Source organism: Xenopus tropicalis, chromosome 2, assembly GCF_000004195.4.
Source record: "Xenopus tropicalis strain Nigerian chromosome 2, UCB_Xtro_10.0, whole genome shotgun sequence".
In the NCBI taxonomy this organism is placed as follows: Eukaryota; Metazoa; Chordata; class Amphibia; order Anura; family Pipidae; genus Xenopus; species Xenopus tropicalis.
In genome coordinates, this window is record NC_030678.2 from 135,189,568 (window position 1) to 135,213,149 (window position 23,582).

General features: G+C 39.3%; 1 protein-coding gene across 1 annotated transcript; it reads left to right on the forward strand.

Annotated features, from left to right (window-relative positions):
- Positions 1-226: 226 nt before the first annotated feature.
- grasp (GRP1 (general receptor for phosphoinositides 1)-associated scaffold protein) lies at positions 227-21,684 on the forward strand (the record flags this gene model as incomplete). Its single annotated transcript, NM_001126882.1, is given in 8 exon segments — positions 227-432; positions 10,834-10,883; positions 11,484-11,538; positions 14,152-14,254; positions 18,003-18,096; positions 19,884-19,950; positions 20,312-20,378; positions 21,053-21,684. Coding segments are annotated over 8 exon segments (1,059 nt in total). The 3' UTR covers positions 21,496-21,684.
- Between the last annotated feature and the right edge of the window lie 1,898 nt (positions 21,685-23,582).

Here is a 23,582-nt window from a genome sequence, read left to right on the forward strand (position 1 = left end):
TGTAACAATAATCCGATAGGGGTAGCCATGCCCCAGACTGAGGGCACTATGTGCAAATGAAGCCTGAGGTAAAACAGTAAGTGCAGCCATATGCAGACTACTCCCCGCTGCTAATGAATAGGGTTGCCATGTGCGGGGGGAGGGGTGTGGACTCGTGTCGTGACCCCGCCCCCAAGAGCTGATATATACCTCCGAGCGCTCGGCCGCAGCGCTATAGTCAATAGAAGAGCGTGTGTATATGGTGGGAGCGCAATGACTTTCAGGCGCCTGAGGAAGCTGCAGCACAAGGAGGAATATGCATGTCCCCCAGACCGAACGGTGTACAGAGACCGGGACAAGCTGGATCCTTACAGCGCCCTCACCAGCTACAAGCAGGCTGACATGTACAAGGCTCTGGCGGTGTCCGGGGGAACCCTGCCCAGGACTAAGAAGGTAAAGCCATAGAGAGTTATGTCCAACCTGTTGCCCCCCCAGGTCGTGCTGAGCTGCGACTCCCCGGGGGGTAAAGCTGTGGGTTACACTCAAACTGATGCTGCTGGCGGGGGTGGGGGAAGCAGGAGAGCCCCCTTACCTGTATAGGGTGCCGGGCACTAACATGTACGCGCAGTGACAGCCAGCTGCCCAGAAACGCTTCAACTGTGTTCATTTTAGTTAGCAAAGTTCTCTCTGTTCTTCCATAAGGGGTTAAAGAGCGGCGCTTGTGGGTCCCGTCTGGGGGATGTGAGCTCATTGTTTCAGGAACAATTTAAAGGGCCATTGTCTCCTGTGGATGCGAGCAGGGCAGTCTGTTCTAGTGCTGGACCTCCTGGCTCCTGAGCTTGCTGGGTTTGTTATTCAGAGGTACCTGACTCCGACCCCCTGGGATTCCCATTCTAATTAGGAGCTGCTTGTTCCAGGGAAAATACTCTTTATATACCCAAGTGCAATAGAAATGTAGCATTACATATGGGGCATTTAGGTATTATTAGAATGTTTTTAGCACCACTTTAGCCCTGGAGTTTATATAGGCATTTGTGATATTCTTACATATAAATGAACGGTTTTCTGTAAAATAGCCCCCCAGGGTATAGTTTAATTTCTTTAAAAAAAATGTTTAATTTATATTTATGCGATTGAAGTTGCCACGTTGCTTGCCTCCACAAAGGAGTTCTGGTATCACACCAGTCTAACAGTATGCCTGCTGCTTAGTACGTCTTTCTACTATATATACTATATACTACCCATTCATATCTAGGACACTTAAACAAAGTGCCAATTTCTTGTGTGTCTTTTAATATGCCCATGCCACATCGTTTACATTAATTCACTTTTCACCTATATATAAAAAATTCTTGTGCAGAGACATTTATAAGCATAGTGCACTGAACATAGGATAATTAGAGACCTAAGGAACCCCAGGTATGGATGCAATTTAATTAACACGCTGATAAGACTATGTTTTGGTAAAAACCTAATGCCCTGTGAGGTGGTCATGGAAGTGGCACAATAATGGCTACTCCAGTTTCTAACATGTTAACATAGCAAGTTAATTGGCTATATGGAAATATTATCAAGTAGCAGTCAACTGATAGTGTATAGTGTCCATTATGTATAGCTTGTGTCAGTAATCTAATATATATCATATTTGCAGGACAGTTTGCAATTTAATGTTATACTAGGAGTTGTATGGAACTTTTGGCCTGGCTGAGGGCCATAAAAATCTTTTAGAGAGTTGCACTTGCCTCCCACATCATATTCATATATATATATTTATATATCTATATCTGTGGTTCTTTGCTCAGATGCTGTACAGAGAAGCAGGTCTGCATCTACGTATTCTTTACTTTCCATATGAGCACACTTCCTGGCCAGTTCCTGCTAACAGTAAAACTCCATTAACCGCAGGGGCGGATGGCGTACATGTCTGTGCAGACGTATGGTCTCATCTGATGGGACTGATAGGGAAGTGTCTTTAAAAAAAAATTGAATCATGTGAGAACTGTAGTGACTAATTTAATTAATGATAAAGGTAATTTACCTCCTGCCCATTTTGGTTATTTTAGCGCCTTTGTAATATGCAAATTGTGCTTGTTTTGATTGCCCCCTGCCTATAGCAAACTAATGTGAAAAGCTATTTAGCCAGGCAAGCAAACATGAGCAAAGTATGATAGTCATTTAAAAAATGGTTTCTTGGGTGCTGTGACATAAGGGCAAAGGCATGTGGAATCTGCGAGACATTCGGGGTGGCAGCGCACCCCATGTGCCATTGCCTTTAACCTTATAAGCTTTGCAACAAGGATAGACTTCTGTGTTTAATAGGATACAAACACAAGTTACTCTGTCCATCTAGGGATCCTCAGTCTACAACTCCCAACATCCCACTGACAATTTAAGTCTGTTTTTGTGGGGTGCTAAGAGTTTTAGTGGTAATTTCTGCAGGAACAGTTTTTCGGTGTCTGCTTCAAGGGGTTTGAATATTTTACAGCGAAGAACAGACAAAAGGTTGATGGGTTTGTTGGAGCACATATTAATTAATGATGCAGAGCTGTACTTATCTGTTCTGGTACTTGTCACTGAGGTAACCCATCTTTAATGAGGGAAACTACTGTTGCATAATTGCCAGTAAGTCTTCCCAGTCCCCAGTATTGGACTTGTGTGTCAGGATCAGGTTTAGCACACTTGCAGACACGTCCTTTTTGTTATTTGCTACAGTTTATCTCCAAGTGACAGGTTTATGTACATTGCTATTATTATGCTTGGTATTACTTTACCTTGTATTAATGCCTTTAATCCAGATGGTTTTTATGAGACAGAACTGAATGAAACTAGGTTACCCATTGCCACCAATAAAATGATCACATAGATATTGAAACCACACCAAAGATGTGTTGAACATGTCCTCAGTCTGCAGAATGAGTGTCTTCTGCAAATATCGACATGTGTGGCCACAAATTAACCTCTGCAGCTGCCCTTCTGTGCCTGACCCCTTTTATTGGATAACTACTGTCTTTATATTAAAAGGTTATCATCTGGCGAATCATTTCGAAGTAAAGAATATAAAAAGTTATCTTTAGTATGGAAAAGGGTATTTAAAGAGCTGGTTGGACTCTTGTTTAGCTGCTTAGATAAGCTACTGTCAGTTATGCAAATACCCAGCAGCATGGCAAACATGAAACTGGAAGACCGAGTTTCTGTTTGAGTAAAGTGTGTTTCTTCTCTGTTTGTTATCAAACTACTCTAATAATTATTTGCATAGTTCTCTGTGAAAACCTAATGCCACTGTTGCTGTGCCTGTCTCAGAGCATCACTGCTTGCCTCATTCTGGACTTCGAAAACTGAGATATAGACAAAATCTGAATCCATTTGGGGTTGATAACTGAAGGTGTGTGTTGGGGTGACCGTCTAGCCTTGATTCACTAACTGGAAGCATTAAGAGCATATAGGGTATGACCCCTTTTCATCATATTGTCTCTGGCAATGGCATGGGTTCAGGGCCTGGGTCCGCTACAACGGAGATCTGGGATGTGTACTTTGCTATACAGGATACTATTGGATCAGTAGAAGGGTGACTGGATAATATGTTTTATGGTGACACTCCATATGTTAGTACTTAAATTCTTGTTTATAATAGGAAATATGTTTGTATGCCTGAAACCTTATTTTGAGTGGAGGTGGAGCTTGGCCAATTTTGGACTCCAAAGTGGGAGCTTGAACCACTCACTTATCTTTTGGGATATTGCGGTGATAGGAAAAGCTATTATTAGGTTTGCGTATGTTTACTTTCACTTTTTCCTTGAATCAGTATTATTATTTTTAGTGGCAGCAGTGTATGCAGCATTTGGCAACTGGCAGTGCTCTACTGGAGTTTATAGTGTGCCAGAGGAGAGGCTGATAGTGGGACTAATTTACAAAACAGCTACTTGTCACAGCTACTAAAATAGACAATGCTGATAATTTATTGAAATTGTATGTGTTTTAGCAGAGGCAATTCTCAGTATTGCCTACAGCAGGGTATTTTCTGGAGTTTAGTAGCCATGAAAAGTAGTTGCTACTAAGTCGCTCTGTGTGTCTTCGCCCTTACCTATGACTAGTTGAAGTGATTACCAGAGGGGCACCTGACCGCTTAGAGACTGGAAGATATGTAACAGGTCAAGTAGAAACTGGTATTTTGGATGAATGTTTTCTCAAGGATTAAGGGATGTAGCACATGAGCTTGGTTCCAAAGTCTTCATTCTGTTAATGTGTCATCCACCTCATAGGGCATGGGGGGAAACCTGTCAGACCTGCCGCACAGTCTTCTGTAGAGGTGTCACTATTATTTAACGGTAACATTAGAATAGGAATAGGGAAGTCAATGGAGGCTTTTAACCCTTAAATTTCCTTCTTGACATTCTCTGTTTCTTGTTTATTCACTAATCTGTTTTATTTCTAAATCTTTTTTTTTTTTTTTTTTTTAACAATTACAAATGAACAAACGAATGTGTCTTGGACACTTAAGTGGAGGTGTTACCATGGTCTTGCTAAGCTTTCTTATCTCAGTCATGCTGCTAAAATAACCTTGGTAGGAGTGCAAAATACTGCAATGATGTGAATGCTCCGTTTCAGATGATATATTAGATGATATATATTGTATTAGTTTTGTTTGGTTTGTGAAACAAGAGTTTGCTGTTGGAAAATGCTGCCCTTGCTTCTTTTTATACACACAGTATTGTTACAAGTATCTAGTTTGTTGCCTTACCACGGTTTTGTGGATGCTTCCCTTTCAACTTGTTACAGTGCACCAAAAACTTGTAAAATCATCTGCCCTCTGGCTGGGGATCTACCAGTACGGTGCGGCTCTGCCACTGTGGCTCTACCAGGTGTTCATCAAATAGATGGAGGACATCAATATATAAAGGAACCATGTTCAGATTAAGTAATAGTTATGAGGCAATCGGAAGTATTTACAGACAAGTGCTAAGTCTTTTAGAAGGTGACTCAGTATTCATTAAGATGAATGGCTGGGTTTTTATTAGCAGTGTGTGAAAGAAGACATATAATTTTCCTTGTCTTTGCCTTCACTGGCCTTTGTTTCTGTGACTGTAAGACACATGTTTTCCAAATGAGAGAGATATGTATAGCTTATTTACACTTGGGTGATGAGTAGAGTGCTGTGGGGTAGAGGAATCTCAAAACATGAATGTATTTATGCATGTTATATCAAAACCATATATATTGGTAGAGACATTCCTGAGCTGTTACACATGCCCTGGGCTATTACTGTGCATTTCCTGGCTGCAGTATGTTATTGAGAATCTGCAAACAAGCAACACGGCAAACATTAAGGTGGGCAATGCAGGGTGCAGATATGGGTATGATCAGGATGCGGAAGCTTTCTACACCACCTATTTCCTGCTCTGCAAGGTCCCTGACAGCACATACTGTACATCTATTTCTTTCTGGGGTAGTATAAATGTAGCCAGTTGGCTATCACTGGCTTGTCCAATCTGCAGGGAAAGAGATTCACACCCAAGTGTTTCTTCAAACAGGAAAATGTGTATGTGTAACTTTAATAAATGTTGATAGGATTTGCCTTGATGTACAGTTTTTCAATATAGAAAAATACACACAGGTCGTACAAACATAATAAATACATAATGTGCCATGTGATATGAGACAAAGTAGAAAAGACATCTCTGTCCCGTAGAGCTTACAATCTACATACAGGAACAAATAGGACCAACAAATAGCTTTTAATGCAATTACATTTACCAATAACTTTAAAACTGTTCTAAACTTAAATGAACATGTATTGTAAAGTTGCTTAGAATTACATTTTCTTTCATTATGCAAAATAAATAAACAAACAAGGCCTGTTAATCCCCTTTTGGTTTATTATGTTACAAGTAGTGTATGTTGGTCAGAGGAGAATATATTTTTGGATGTTTGCTAACAAGGCCTCCCTCATTTAAACACTTTATCTAATCAGCTGCTAATCTCTTTTCCCACTGCCTATTTGCTTTTAAGGGCTGTTAACATTTGTGTTCTCTATGTATCAAAGTTGTGTTAATCCGATTGTTTTAGTAATTAAGCCATTATGCCTGTCTGCTGGGCCAGTGCTGCCTTCTCTCCGTTTTATGTTTTATTGAAATTTTTTGTCACCCACTGAGAAGTCAGCGCAGCACTGGTCACACCCTGCCTCTAAATCTGCTTCATTTAATTAGCTTTGTTGCAGCTTCTCTGGAGCCCTGTCCTTTGAGCAGCAGATGGTTTATGAATTTGGGAACAATTAGATATTGCTTTTGATGTCATTAGAGAGCAGTTTAAACTTGTTTAAAGGAACAAGTAATCCCACAAAGTGACATGGGATTGTAAATCGGAAAGTGGCTGCTGCATCTCATTGTGTTTGCATGTGTCTCTGGCAGTTATGAGGAATTTATTACAGTTGTACATTTAAGGCTTGCTCTGAGAAGAATCATAAAATATAGAGCATGTCCGTTCACCATATGGCTATGTTTGCGATTTGTTATTGCTTAGTAAACATGGTTAATTTAATTCTCACACTACTAAAATGGCCAAGTTTCTGGAGCTGTCTGGTTTACTGTAGAGGATTTATATATGTCATTAACAACCAGATACACACATGAGAGTACCTTTTTGAATTTTGTCAGTATTTCACTCAATATTGGCAGTTAGCTAAAAGCTAAATGCTGGAATTTCCCTGAATGCTAAATATCTGAAACATACATTGCATATTAGGTTAATTTGAGTATTTGCTACATGTTACTGGCCTTTACTATCTCCTCTAAATGTATTAGTGTCTTTATATGTCCAGCTCACCCTCTTTCCCAGTAACCTTGAGCCTTGCTTTCTCATATTTGGTAATAAGAAAGGAACATGCAATAATAGCTTATGTCTTTACAGACCATTACATTGTAGTGTCCCTTTATAACCTACACATTGCTCTTGATCCTCTGTCCTTACCTTCTTTAGCTTTCCTCATACACCGGTAAGAGCTAGCCTGTACCTCACTCCTTCCATTACGTTACACACCTTATCTATGCATCCTGGTGCATCCTTGTCTTCTCCTAAACCGGCCATTCTTCAGTACCAACCATTTGTTTCTTTGTGTTTTTCGATTATCTGGTTATTCCTTCTTATATGCTTTTATAATGTGTCACTACAAATACTATGTTTTTAGTAGCGATCTATCTGAACAATGATTGCATCAGCTTTTTAATGTGGTCCTTCCTTGATCCAATGAATTGTATCCTGCCGTAGTGATCCGATCATTTGGCCCTAGGTGGCCCAGGGCTAAATGATTGGATTAGCCACTATCACCCACCTGAAGGTGGGCATATCAGTGAAAGTTCCACTTGTTTTACGACATCACCAAACAAGCAGATCTTTTAATGTATGGCCAACTTAACAGAGTTTCTAACTGGAAGTCTGCAGGCCGGATGCAGCCCTCAAGTGCGTATTTATTGTCCACTGCCTGCCCACAGGGTACTTTATTTAAAATAGAACCACCTATGAACATGGAGGATTTGTTAGATACTAGCCCACTACATTAAAAAAGCTGGACATCACTGAACTGCATTGGATTGATAGATTGTTTTTCTCTACAGTACTGGTAAATGTGGTATTCTTTATAGCAAAACATTAGATTTGGGAGTCAACATTTCTGCACAACTCACACCTCACTATCATTTGTCCCATCTTTTTCTAATCAGCTCAAGACAGACAAAATCATTAGCATGTGCCACAAATGAGATTTTCTTTGCAGCAGTGATAGAGAGGATTTAATTATGTGTTTAAATGAACATTTAATTCCTCTAGTCAACATGACGTTTGTCACATACTCTTTCTTGAACTTCATTAGCACTAGGACTAGAGTAAAGAAAGTGGGTGGACAGTATAGATTTTTTTTTTTTTTTACTATGGCTGATTTCTTTATATACACTGGACCTGTTAGACTGGTCTTAAAAATCTAAACATACCTGTCTGTAATGGGCAGCAAACAATGTCCTGATGACCTTATAGTAGTAATTATATTTAAGGATTATCTTGTATCCTCTCCTTAACAACCCTTCTTTACTGTACACTTGACGGTAAGCTTGAAAGCCTGTGAACCATATTTTGGCTTTGGAAACCACTTCCACGCGCACAGTTGCTATGTTTTTGTAACCACCTTCTGATAAAAGGGTTTGTTCACCTATAGGTGCTGCTTGATTGCAGGTAAGGAGTTGCACCTAGGCTTGGTGCATACTGTTGTTGTAGGAGAGTCTAGAAGCTTACATTCTCTAGCTTGCTGGTTAAATAACTAACCATGCATATTATATTATGCATTGAGCAGTGTAGGACCACCACTTGTAATGACTCATTGCTTGATCTACATTTACCGAATATAGGGCCTCTTCAGATACTTAGCTCAACAATGGGTTCTTGGAAAACGAAAAACCTCCTTGCAGGTGACGAGGTATATATTTGTGCAAACCACAACTTAGGTTTTTAGATAACTGTTTCTAACCTCAAAAACCTATCCAGCTTTGTGAAAAGTTTTGAAAAAGAAATACATTAAAATCTAAAAGTTATTACTCTTGAAATATGGGTACGGTGGGCAAGCATGGGCCATGTAGATGAAACATTTGGCCTAAAGGATGTACAGTTGGACTGCACAGGAGATTCAGGGCTTGTGCTACTTATTGGTCAGCCAGTGGACTTCTAGACGGAGGCTGAGCTTTTAGTTTTGCTTGGGAAATAATTGCTCCTTATACACTGCAGTATTTTGTTTTAGTTTTCTGCTGCACTATGTGATGTTTCAAATGAGGTGAACTCTGGGTGATGCTAGAAAAGTATCCCTCTTTAGGCCCTTTAGAGGGCCTTTGTCTTCCATAGGAACTCTCCTTTCCTGCTGGCGAAAAAACACCCCGAAACACCTTCTCATTGGGATGATTGTCAATCTATGCTGGTAAAACATACCTTACGTAATCACAGTGTCCTTGGAAGGGAACTCAGAATAAATTCAAGATTGATGCATTTAACCAGCAGAGGTTTTCATTCATCCAGTTGAGAAGGTAGTTCTAGGGGCTGTGACACCTGCAGGAGAGGAGGTTTCTTGAGAGTGACAAAGCTCCCTGTGTATCATCAACTTTCTAGTACAATATAAGCTCACTCTGTTATACAGTACATACAGGCTTTATCTGATATGAATCGGCTATCTATAATTGTTTGCTTTTAGTTCACATAAATTCAGAAATATAGTAACTTGGCTCATGGCAACAAGAGTTTTTTGTTATTACAATTATATGCATTACAGACATTTCAAATACTTTTAATGTTTGCAGCAGAGAAACTATCTCCCCAGCCCCTACTCAAACGCCTACATCAGCAATTTCTATTCAGTAAAAATTTTTGGACTTATAATGGTCACTCTTCATTTTTCCCAAGTATCTGACTCTTGGTTTGCCTTGACCCCTGAATCGTACAATGGGAGATATTGTGTGCGGAAAGGAATTGCAAGTTATGAAAATATATGCTGCTCCAGTGTAACAGAGGCTTTTTATAATAGAGGGCAGTACAAGATAAAGGGCCCTCCTCATGGTGTTACTTCTATAACGTAATAAAAGGGACTTATGCGCCAATTCTAATCTGCTGAATGCACAATCAATGCAAATCTGAAAGGTTCTTGTTACCCTGTGCTAATAATATTTCACAGACTTTTAATGTTTGACGTACTTTAGTTTTTGAATATTCAAATGGTCAGCCAGACAGGTGATGTGAATTCGTCAGATGCAAATGCCTGCTATTTGCATAAGAAACAGTGAAGTCCATTATAGCAGCACATTTCTACACTGTTAGAATAAGATTACATTAGTAAAAAGAATAATGATCTTAAAATCAGTAAATTGTTTCAGATTGTATGACGTTTTTCTCAAGGAATGTAACGTTTAAGCATTTAAAGAAAAGGCTGGGCTGCATGAACAATATTTTTTTTGACCAAGTGAGAGTCCTGAGGTGGTGGTTCAGGCCAGAGGTTGCTAGACCAGTTATGGGTCTTTACTTTCAATTGTTTCTACTTTGAGAGGAAATGTTTGTTTTCAAGTTCTCCGTGAACCAGGCAGAGAGCTGCTATGAACAACAATTCAGTGAATAACAAGGAACGTTGTAGGCAAACAAAGAATGGCGTGGTTAGTCACCTGAGGGGCATCACAGGGCTTTTGTTTTTCTCTGTTTACATACAAATGGTGATTAGGATGGTTTGATGGTTTATTGGTAATGAATTAGATGCATAGGCAAAACATGTATTAAAGACACGCCTAAAGTGTGAATCCCCTAATCCAACAGGTTTGATGCTTATATTTGGCATAATATAATGTCTAATTAAAGATTATTTTAGTGATTCTGTGTCTGATTTAGTATCACAGCCCTGTTATAAGCTCTGATGTCAAGAATAATCTTTCTACTTTTTCTCATGTCCTCTTTGATGCTATTGTTTTGAGGAGACTTGCACTTTGCAAATGGCTGCTGCTTGTTTCAGGCAAAAAAAAATAGTGCAATATGGTGCAGTGATTTAATAAAATCTGTACATTCCAATGGAGAAAGTGACATTGAAGCTAAAATGGTTGCCCCCTTATTGTTAACAGAAGAGCTGGCATTTATACAAATATGTTTAACTAAATACACAAGTGTTCATAGAATGGTTTTGCTAGTAAATACTAAAATTGACTGAACATCTTGATGACAATGCCATTTATTTGAGGATAAAAAAGTTCAGATTGTAGCTAACAAAAAAAGGAAAATCTTAGAAAATTAAATTTGTAATTGTGAGACTGTATTTACCCAGTTGTCTCATTTTTTATTGTTTTCCTGCAGGGCTCTACAGCAGGATGGAAGAATGTCAGCCAGTCATCAGAGTACCAAAGGTAAATAAGCACCCTGTATCTGCTCACCCTTCTCCATGTGCATCATCTGAGCCATCATTTTGGCATGGGCTATGGACTGTTAACCTTTAGAGACATTGTTATTAGGCAAATAAAACAATTTTACTATTTTACATAGCAGCTTTTGTTGGGAAAAGGCACATCTTGCGATGTCATATTCTAACACCTGTAACAACATGACATGAAACATTTTAACAAAAGAAATACATATAACTAGAAATCAGGTGTTTAAATAAAATTGATCATTGATCACTATAATCTTGCCACTAACATGCCTTCTCATGCATACACATGAAGTGACGTGCATATGTCGGCCTGTTCCGTCTGTATGCACCACACGTACAATGGGCCACTGAGGTGATGGTGTTTGTGGTGATCAGTGCAACAGAATGCACTTTGTGTCTTTGTTGCAGAAAGAGCATTTTAGGCTACTACTGTTTGTGTTTGTAGTTTTTCCCTTGGGTTAGGGGGTTTCTGATAAGTAAGTCACTGCTGTTCCAGGGGCTGTATATCTGTGTGATTAAGTACAGGAGTTGATGGGGTTTAGTGCCATAATTAAACTATTGCAACTTTTGTTTCTAGAAAAATACTTACTTTGCAAAAAGAAGACTCTGAATCCTTTGGATTTGAAATTCAGGTGAGTTATATGGAATTTTTAAAAAATATATTTAATATGTTTCTCTGCACAGACTCACCCCTTACTATATGCCTTCATGATATCCAGTGAAAAGACTAGAGATGGGTTCTGGCCATATTGACTCAGTGCTCCACTGCTATAACACCATAAAAAAAAGTAAAGGCCACACTCCTTTCTCTAAAAAAAATAAAAATCCATTATTCCATTAAATATAAAACCATGAGTGGTTGCTGTGAAACAAACTGCTTCAGGCTCATGTTTTTACATTTAATGGAATAAAAGTTTTTTGTTTTTTTTTAGAGAAAGGAGTGCAGACTTTTTCCTTTTTTTCATGATATGGAATTTTAAGATACTTTGCACTGCTTTCTACTCCTGCTCTCTGGCATAGCCATTCTTTCTGTTGTGCTGCATTTGGATGGCTGTTTGGGTTATGTTTTTCATTTTTTATTGTGCTGGTTAGTAGAATTATTGGCAAAACCAACTTTGTTCAGGGCCGCCTTCTGATTATCAATAGCCTCATACAAGTAGAAGGAGAAGGGCATCTTAGGTGATATTTATTACTCTAGCAAAATAAGACTGAAATAAAACTTTCAGGTACCATGGCTATGTATCCAGCACTAACATTTATTATGTTTGGGATTATTTTTGATTATGAGGTTCTTTCTGAAGATGTTCTGCACTAACCTACTTTAGGTACTGTAGAAACAAATAATACAAACGTAGGAAACTTGAACCATTTCAGTGGTCATTAAAACAATACCATGCAGTATTACCCTGCTAGCAAATCTGCTTGTGGAACTGTGTGGTAAGTGTGGTGGGCCAGTTTTTGCTTATCCCTTGGCACGGTCAGCACAAGGAGAACTGCTGACCCAGATCACATGCAGTTGTTTTGGTCAGCTCCAAACAAACATCTTCTTCCCCTTGTTAATATGTTGTGCTCTGTGAGGGAGTCATTTCATAAGCAGAACCAGGAACCAAATAGCCGTGCTTGAATATAAGCCAAGTCTGACTATAGCCTTATCTAAACCTATTAAAAGGAAATGGTTAACAAAAGTTCCTAGGAAGTGGTGTTCAAGAATATTCAAACATTAACCCATATTTTTTTATAAAAGTAACCCTGAAGATTAAACTTGCTGATCAGTTGCAAACATAAGATATAACAGGGCATTAGTGAATATAAGGGCTGTTAGTCCTTGCCTGCTGGGGAGGGGGTTAAACAGGGCAGCTTAATAATTCAGATGGCATTAAAAATTCTGTGTATAGTCTTCCTTATGCTATCACCTGTCTGCAGTTTCCTAGGTGAAAAGTAAGTTTGACAGGTTTAAGCTATTTGTACCGATGCTTTTTGCATGAGTGAATTGGCCTTAAGAAGGTAGTAAAGGGAAAATTTCAGTTCCATAAATAATTGTGTAGTCCCTGGCACAGAAATTAAGTTGCACCATACCAGTATAATGAGTCACATTAGCACCTGAGATGCCAAATTAAGCTCTATACAATCTGGCACACAGGGTAAAGGCTTCAACCTGGTAAATATATTGGGCCTAAAGTAGTGGCTTAATGTATTCCTAGAAACAATTAGGAGATATGACAGGCAGGCTACAAACTAAACTGAAGCTAACTAAGCTAAATCTCATTCCTTGGAGAGATCTATTGATTGCCTCATCTACCACCATACACACACACCGATTATCGTTCAATAATATCTGTTTCCTACAATATTGCTAAAAAGAAGCTTTTATTTTTTTAGATCAAAAATTTTTTTAAGTAAGGTTTTGTTTATGAACTGCAGGAAGGGTTGCCAGTTGGCTTCAGAGAGAAGCAATACACGTGGCTGCATCCTGGATATTGAGCAGGTTAACACCCTCCTGGCACTTATGCTTTGCAGCTGCAGTTAATAGATTTTGTTATTTGGTTCATGATGGAATCGGAGGGATTGCATATTTGCTAAGCAAACAGAAGGAAAGTGGAGCATCTGTTGCATGTTGCCTCAATGCAGCATCATGTGACAGTTGTTAGGAAGTGGCCAGATATCTGGCTGATAGTAACTGTTTGCGGAGTGTCACTCTTTCCATAGCAGCGCCGCTTAGCCGAGTTTTATGTTTGGGTTCTTGTTAAACCCTTTAAATGAAAATGTCATTTCTTCTTGTTCTACAAATATATCTGCGTGAAAGCTGCAGTCTGTGTGGCTTTCTGGGTCAGTCAAAATGTTAAAAACCTCTTAAAAAGGTTACATTTTGTGCTTATTACAGCACTTACTGGAACTAGATGCAACGTAGAAAATAAAAATGTTGGTTACTTTAGGGCTGGTATATAAAGCTGTATAAAAGGTTGTAAAGGCTCATCAACAATGTCCCTTTGTAGCACAGTTATCCAAAGGATCAGTCAGCTCAATTTGCACCAGGGAACACCCCAGTTAATTTGTGTTAGACCAAGGAAGGGTAAATATATATGATAATTTGTACTTATCATTCATCATGGAGACATGTTACCTAATTTAGAATCCAGTTGCCACCCCAGAATGTTATAAATGGGGGTAACCCCCCCATCCTAAATCCAGTTGAACAGATCTCTGTAATAATTTATTTTAATATAATTTAAAATTTCTTTTTGTAGACATATGGACTGCACCACCAAGACAAGAATGCAGTGGAAATGTTTACCTTTGTATGCCGGGTGCAGGATGGAAGTCCCGCTCAGCTGTGTGGTCTCAAAGTTGGTACGTCACTTACCATAAAACTTGTTAATTATGCCGACAGTTTGTCCCAGCAAGGGGGCACAATCATAATGTCATTATATGGCTCATAACATTTTGGAATTTCCTGATAATTTTAGCTAAGGTTGATGTATTAGTAAATAGGAAGTGTAAAAATAAAATGAGTGGTTTTATTTAGAAAGCAAAAACCATGCTTTTCCTGTTTCGTGATAACTTCCTGTAATGCAACTTCTTGAGCGGGCACAGGCCATTATCAAAACAGATATGAGCATGCACAGCTTGTTAGACCAGTGTTGTTGAGAGAAAGCTTTTCCATATGTTACAATTTAGCAGGGTAGTGGCTTTGTAGTGTCATGTGAAGGATATATGGAAACACAGGTGTGAGTGCCTAATACTAATGGACTTAAGTTTATTGCTCCTTTCATTCTCACCTCTGCATAAACTCTCCAAAACATGTAAAGCAAGAGTTGTCTGTTTCTGAACAATAGAACTAAGGCCCTCCTTAGGGAGGGAGCAATGCTTGCTTTTACCATGCAGTACTTTTGAGCTAAGCACCCACACATACATAGTTTGTACATAGTTGCAGGCATAGAAAAGATCTATATAACCTTTAATTTCTAAAATCATAAATAAAAAAAAAAATGTCCTTATTGATTTTGTAATAAATAGTGGGTTCAAAATATTCATTCAAAAGCTTCTTTTTTTTATCACACAGTGAGGAAGTGTGAGTTATTCAGCAAATAGCAAAGCAAACAAATGCAGGCAACCAGGAACTCAGGCTGTTCCTGCTTTTCATATTCTATATTTTCAAGCTTTAATTTACTTCCCTGTAGAGGAATGGTTTAAGATTCCAGTAAAATATGGATCCCATAATCCAGAGAACTCTGAATTACGGAAAGGTTATCTTCCATATACTCCATTATAAGCAAATAATTCACATTTTTCTCAGTAATGAAAGAAATGTACCCTGTACTTGATCCAAACTAAGATATAATTAATCCTTATTGGAGGCAAACAATCCTATTGGGTTTATTTGATACTTCAATTAATTTTTAGTAGACTTAATATATAGTGATCCAAATTACATTAAGACCTCACGTCCCAAGCATTCTGGATAACAGGTCTCATACCTGTATAAGGTTGCCAAAAGCTCCCTTACTTTTTCTAAGCATCACATATCTGTAAATTCTGGATCCCTTCATTAAATCTATTGATGGCACGCTCATCAACCCTATCGACTTGGCACACTGTTTGTGGGGTGATCTTTGACTCCCTTCTTTCTTTTTCTGACCATATTATCACCACTGTCAAAACCTGTCACTTTTTCTTACTCAGTATTGCCAAAATCCGTCCCTTTCTTTTAACTGTAACAGGATGCTTATGCAAGCTCATACTCTATCCCTTACAAACTCCTTCTCTTAACCCTAAAAGCCCTACATTCCTCTTTACCTCACTACATCTCTTCTCTTAAACCTTAAATCTTTCTGCCTTGCTGCTCCCTACATTTGGAATGCCATCTCTCTTAAGAGAATCCTCCCTCAGTCTTTTTATAATAAAACTCAAATACTACCTCTTGGATCACTCACACAGCACCTGATTTGGGAACTGTCACTTATATTGCAGTGTAACCCACTAACCTGCAGCACTAATATCCTCCTATTTGTGCTTAGATTGTAAGCTTTGTGGGGCAGGGACCTCCATCCTCCTCTCTTTGATTCTTAATTTATTGCAACTGTACCTTGTATTTATTTGTATTTCTTATTATATTTGTATTTATTTATTTTAATAACATCCATTTGTATTAATCTGCTGTACAGCACTGAGTATATAAGTAGTGCTTTATAAATAAAGATATACAATAATGTATGTGAGAGTGAGCTGTTTTAAAATGGTTGGGTGCTTGGATATGCAGCACCGTCTTACATGGAGGTACCTAGTTCAGAGGCATGAGTCTTCATTCACAGGGGTGCTGTAAAGTCAGATTGGTACAGTAGCCTATGATTTTCCTTCATGGGGGTTTCTTCCATGGGCAAATATGTTTCTTGAACAGAATAGAAATGTAGTTGTTTACCAATAAACCTATTGCATTAAGCCATTTAAAAAAAAAAAAAGTTTTATTCAGCAACCGAGCATTATTCTGCTAATTCTTGTATGAAGTCACCAAATGGTACTGACCAGGTATTTGGAAATTAAGTTTAGCCTTTCCTATGTCCACCCCCCCACAGCATTTCAGGATACTGCTGTACTGCAGATAACCGTGTGTGCACTGGGGACTCCTGTCCATTAATATTGGCTGGTTGTGCCTCCGATTTAATCCTGCCTGGGTTTTAAAGTAATTTTTCCTCTGTGATCTGATCAAAGGTTTCTGAAATCTGTCTGCAAGCCTATTTTGTTAAGTAAGTTATTTGCCCTACATAACTAGTGTTTGTTTGTCTAACTTCTCTGTTTCTTTGAACAGCGGTGTGTTAATGTGAAACGCATGTTAGTGGGGATGTTTTTGTTCTGTGTTTGGTTAAGTCCCGTTGCTTCTCTGCATTATACAACATGTTCTGTGCAGGAAATGAGTCACTTCGGCTCAGGGCTTGGAAAAGGGCCTCCGATTGTGTCTATTTCATGATGGGCTGGGAATGAACTCCTGTTCTCTCACTCCATGCACATGTGCCAAATTTCAGCAAAGTTCAGGAAAATTCAAGAATTCTTTATGCAGTGTCCCTTCATGACTTTACTGTCATGTCTGTTTGAGAGGAAATGGCCAAGTACAAGGAAGCAGGGGGTAGTTATAACAAGCTCTGTGCCTTATTCCAGTATTTCTCCACTGACTTCTTTTGCTCAGGCTTTTTTTTGGGGGGGGCTGTCAAGAATAGGCAACAGTCTAGAATCTATAGCAGCAGTAGGAATAGTAGACTCTAAGGGCTCTGGCACACGGGGAGATTACATATCTCCCTGTTTGCGGGCGACTAATCTCCCCGAGTTGCCTTCACCTTCCATCCCACCGGCGACAATGTAAGTCGCCGGTGGGATGGCACACGCGGCAGCGTGATTTAGGGAAATCGCCGAAAAAGACTCGCGAGGCATCCGGTGGGATGGCAGGTGAAGGCAACTCGGGGAGATTAAGTCGCCCGCGAACAGGGAGTTTTGTCGCAGGTGGCTAATCTCCCCGTGTGCCATAGCCCTTAGAAGGGGCAGTCAAAGATAGCAGATATAGTGCAGATATGGGATCCTTACCCAGAAACTTATTTAGGGATTAAAGGGATTAAGGGATGGCCATCTCCCATAGACTCTACTCTAAGCGAATAATTAGAATTTTTAAAAATCATTTCCTTTTTCTCTGTAATAATAAAACAATACCTTGTACTTAATCCCAACTAAAATATAATCCCTTATATGGAAAACCCCAGGTCCCGAGCATTCTGGATAACTGGTGCCATACTTGTGTTGCAATAGTGTTCCCCAACCTTTGGCTCTAGTTAAAGTAGAACACCCATTTAGGAATAGTGAAAAATGTCAACAGCCAAAGAAACTAGGATGCTTTATACAAAAGGGATATTTGGAAGGTCATGGGCAAAACTAAAGCCTACAGGTGGTGTTTAAAAGAAGACTGTTAAGTTCTCAATTGTGTTGTTACAAGACTTCATGTATCATATAACATACAGAACCATATTTTTGTGATATTAGCATGTGAAAGCAATGACATGCTGCATTCTAACCATATAGGCCTTATACATATGACCTTCTCTCACATTTTTTACAGGTGATATAATTGCTGGAGTAAATGGCCTCAACATGGATGGAGTCAGGCACAGAGATATTGTAGAGCTCATCAAGGCTTCTGGAAACACAATAAGGTAAATATTACCCTGGGGTAAAGCAATATAATCTTGTTTTCCATTTGTGTATGTGTTACCACTGGCTAAAGTAATGCTGTAACTTCTAAATGTGTCCTATATTTTGCTCATTAATGATTATAGTCTATTGTAAAGATAATTTTAATGATGAATATATTTTTTCAGCAATGGCAAGGAACTTATTGTAAGAAGAGCAATGATTTATGATGTAAATTGAATTGTGGGGCACAGTTTTGTTTGATTAGAGCTCATAGAGAGAGTGTTTATTCCTCGTTAGTGTTTATTCAGAAATGTAAGGGCTCATTCATGATGATGTATTACTTATGCTGCTTTGATTGATCATGCCAAATAGGATATGCTTAAAGCCCTGTGGGGAGTTTGAGACAGTCACTTTCACACAGAATGTGCCAAACAGCAGTGGCAGGCTTTTTTGCTTTCTATTTTGTACACAATTTAGGAAGGAAGGTCCCAGCTATTAGAAACAGTGCAGTTGTAATAAAACCACCTCAACTAGAAACAGTGAGCCAAATGGGACTAATGTGAGTGCCAAGCTACCCTTTTCTGTAACCATAGGAACAGGATCCCATTAATATTCCCGCTCTTTTTTAGCTCAGATGCACCTGGGTGGACGCGAGAGATCCCAAATAAACACAGGAGACTTGTCCTCTTTATATAACCGCACACTTCTTTGTTTTCTTTGTCACGACCCTCCTCTGTTGTCTAAATAATAGGCCTGGAAAGAACTGTTTGGCTGTAATCAAGTGACACAACACAGGCTGCTTTATTAGCAAAGGTGGGCCGTGACTGCTGGGCAGGTTGTTATGGTGACTGGTGATTATGTGTTTGTTGTCATTTTGTGTGCGGTTAAGGGAGGGGGCTTGCTTCTCAACTGTAGTCGCTCTCACCTGTATTTAACTGAGCAGCTGATATCTGGGACTCCTTCCCTGCTTCTTTCCCTCCGCTCTGCACCACTTCTCTTGGCCGGCACATTTACACAAGCAAGTAGGTTATATGTTGTGTTCTATAGATCTTTGTTTTATTCCTTGATACATGTGGTACAAAAACAATGATATTATGTAAGTAGGAGAGGAACATGGACAAAAGCAGATTAAATAGCTCATGTTAGGCTAAACATTACTGATTGTAATAGCACTCCATGACAGGAGTCTGGCTGTTTTTGGCGCATGTGCACTCTATAATAAGTATATCTATATAAAACTGATTTTTTCTTTTTTGTTTTAACATATTTTAAGGTTATACTGGATCATGAAAGTCCATTGCAGAGTCTAAAAGTTATTTGAGTACACACAATTTGGGCAGGATGGCTAACTCTCATTGCAAGTCCTCTCCAAGTAGCAGTTGTGCATTACAATTTATAGCAGAGAATTGGGGTTGGCTTTGGCTGTTTTACATTACCAATGCTTTACATTGCACATATAAATAACAGGATGGGCTTTTTGTTGCACATTGTGTATATCTTTGTTCCTATTGTGTATATTGGCAGTCATGTTGAAGAGTCCCTCTCTTTAATCCCTGTGCCTCGTTGCTTGGTTACTTGACTGTTTCTGAATATATTCAAATGTTCTGTCAGGCAAAAATGTCTAGCAAACTAAACTGCACTTAGGCCCTGCCCTCTTTCTTATGTAAAGTAAGTCTAAATTATAGTGTTTCATTAGAGTATTGTCAGCCTTGCCAGTAGCCTGAATTATACTAGAAGTGAAAGCACTGAGTAAATTAAATCTCTCTAACATGCTCTCAAGTAACGTTCTTGCCCTTTATATTGGCAGGCTGGAGACTGTGTATGGATCTGCAATCAGAAGGGCTGAGCTGGAGGCTCGAATACAATATTTAAAGGTAAGTGCTTTTACTACTGCACTAGTACCCTCCATGTGTGGTGGTGGTATAGCTTTTTGTTATCACAGAACATTTCTTACCTGCATATTTGCATTTTTGCCCAGTGGCAACTCCCATATTGTGAATACTGACTGTGTTTAGCTCACTCTAATAGCCATGAATAAACTACCTTCTTCTGCTAAAGATGTTTGATGTTGCCTTAGTGAAGACCAATAACATGGCTGCTCCAGTTAATGCTTATATGAGATGTTCCAAATGCTACTGTCTGTTATATGGTTCTTGAGACAAGAAGCAGAATATATCCCTTGCCTTTGAACAGATAGTCTAAACTTGCAGTTCCTAATGTTCTCTATCTTTGCAGCAAACCTTGTATGAGAAGTGGGAAGAATACCGCTCGCTCATGGTGCAAGAGCAGAGACTGCTGCACGGTAAGAGCCCCATTCTAGTTATACTGCAAGATTTTCCGCTGATTATATTTTAGTTGTCTTTATGACTAATTTTAACTTTCAAATTCTCACTTCTCAAATGGTTTCACGTTCTTACACTGTACATTTTTCCCTAACATAATTGATCTATCCTAGAATATTTGGTAGTTACACATTCATTTTTTACATGGGCTATGGGCCTATACATTATTTAAATGAAAAATGTTGCAGAGCCTGGTGTGCAGATCTATTCCTCAGGGGTATCAATCTGGGGAGCCTGGCAGCTAGCTGAAAGAGCTTCAATAAATCCATCTTGCATGATGCTTGGTGCACCATATCTGTTACTAATTCAGATGCTTTTCCACTGGCAGAGCAGCAGCTCTATTAGAAAGCTGAGCCAAACGAAGGCTCCTCTCTTGTTTGAATCCTACCTCTGCTTATTTTGTCAGTGGGGGCTGATTTACTAACCTATCAGTACAGTATTAAACCTTTGCTTTATTTTTTTTAATTTGCAATAGATTAAAACTGATTAGTTGTGAAGTAGCACCTAGCTTAGTAAATTGGCCTTAGATGCTAGTTTCATATTATGGGACTATCTCTATCTTTATAGAGATCCATTTGACTAGGATTATGCATGACCAGTGCAGCCCTCTAATAATTGTTTTTCATTTTCTTAGGTATAGTAGTGAAAGACCCAAGTGTGTATGACACCCTTGAATCTGTGAGATCTTACATCTATGGAACAGTCAACACATGCAGCAAAGATCCTCTCACTGGGACTTTGGCCGCTGGAAGTATGTGTAGCAGTGCAAGTTGCCTCAGCACTACTGAGGAAAATGAGGATGCAGTATATCAGACTTGCTACTTCAGCTCGGATTCCACAGATGAAATAAACAGCCTTCCAGGCAAAAGTAACAACAATGGAAAGCCTTATAAGTCAACATTGACACGAAGCTCCAGTGTAAAGTGCCCGGGTCCTGCTACAAACTGGGACAAACCAAAGGAACAAAATAACTTTGTCTCTCTGCCCAGGAAAAAGCACAAAAGTTTTCGAAAAAGACTCCTAAAATTTATTCCTGGACTTAACCGAAATTTAGAAGAGGAGGCCAGCCCTCTTTAATGTCCCCCCTTTCTTTATATAAGAAGTTAAGTTATTTATTTATTATTCTATTTCTGGAGAAAAGTGAAAGCTTTGTGTTGAATTTTTTTGTTAAACTTAACTGTACAACTTTATAGCTTCGGCATTTGTTTTTCATTAAAATGTTTGGCAAAGCGAGAGGTGCCAAACTCCAGGTTTTTCTATGAAAAATGCTACGTTTATTCCAGTGATTTTCAGTGTTCAAAGGATGTTGGAGCCATATTCCTTCCAGCAGGGAAGCCCTTTACATGGTAAAAGGTTTATTCTGGTTCACTGCAAGTCGAGATCATGCCCCTATAAATGCACACATGAAGCCTGCAGCGCATGAGGTCAGAAGGCTATGGCGTGAATCATCTTTAAATAAAGTTTTGCGTACCGAAAACTCTCAGGCTAAATGTAACTCAGGAGAAATATCAGTCTTGTGAAAAGAGTGCAGCTGTGCCATGTATGTGGAAACAAGGATTGAAGAAGACTCACTATTCCCACAATTACAAGATACCACTTTTCTAGATCAGAGCTGTCCTTACTCCAGGCCTCAGACATATTAGGTTTATACTTGGCAAAGGACTTGGGAGTCAATGAAAATGCTGAATTTCAGCTAACCTCACTTGTAATCAAGCAGAGGGTCCTGTGCTGGGAAGATCTACACTTTACTGTTCAGCACTGGTTTTAGTGTTAGGAGGAAAGGCCCCACTGGGGAAAACTGTAGATAAAAGTGCAGTTGCACTTATTCAGCCTAATACAGAGGGGATAATTTTGACACAAACTTTCTCATGTTTGATGAAATTGCGGAGTGCAGTAGCTGGGTTTTCTCCTGCACTCCTTATTTACTTATTTATCCTAATAGCGAGAAAGTTTTGTTTTTTCTACCAAAAAGTGGCAGCAGCCTATGCAGTGTAATTCCATGCGAAGGTATTGGCAAACCATTGTCTGCTTTAGGCATCGAAGCATTTGATTATTGCACGACTTGGCCTGGAAAAAGATAAACCCACCAGTTTCTGAGTGTGGTTGCCTGGCCGATGGGTCCTACAGCTGCTGATGAATTCCCACTTGCAGCTTTATTGTGGGTTGTAGCTCAGCAGCTGTCAGGAATATCAGGTCTAGAACTATTCCAAGCTTATTTGCAGCTAGTTTCCTGGCTAGCCGTGCACATGGGGTGTTCTTAACCTTTCATATGATTGGCGCTGCCATAACTTCTTTCACAAAAATGCTTTAAGATCTCTAAAATATATTTGCCATCAGGGACAGAGCTAAAGCATGTGCTGTCAGGAAAAGACATGATAACCTCCTCTTGTGGGGCTTATTACCCATGGATGTGACTGGTTTTAAATCAACTTTATGGTTCCTGTTTTACTGCTTTATGTATGATGCTAGTGTGTGTGTGTTTGGTCTGGGTTCAGGGATGCTTTTTCCTAAAAATACTGAGAATTGGCTACCCCTTTGCTACATTATAGCCCCTCATTTGTATGCCTTTTTTTGTTAAGTTGGCAGTGAAGAGGTTAAAACACTCCTTCATTCCTTGATAGCAAGCTATGGGCTGCCAGCGTGGGTGGAATGTCTGTCCTTGCATGTGAATTACTCCCATGTGTACATGTAGCTATTACAAATCTCCTTTGACACAGTACAATATGCCAGTCAGCAGCGCACTGGCAGGCACCACAAGCACCATGTGTAGGACAAATGTTACTGTACAGAAGGGCCCCACAGCATCTCCAACCGCAAGAACCACATTCCAACATCCAAAGGAAATCTCCACAGCTGTGACAAACTATGCACAGAAGTGATGGGAGAGCAGGAGGCATGCACAAACAAGGCATATTCAGTTCCCCTAGAGCAATGCTTAACAATCTGTGGGGCAGGCCCCCTAAGACTAATGTTATACAGAGAAGTCAATGGAGCTCTTAGACAGGCTGAAGGCTATAAATATTTCTTGGAGGCCTGCATCTGACCCTGAGGCCCCCAGCTGGGCAGCCCTGGCTTTATCTGTACCCCTCATGCTTACCTTTAACAAAAATATATAAAAGACAAATATCAAGGAAAAGCTAAATATGTTCTTTGTATATGCTGGT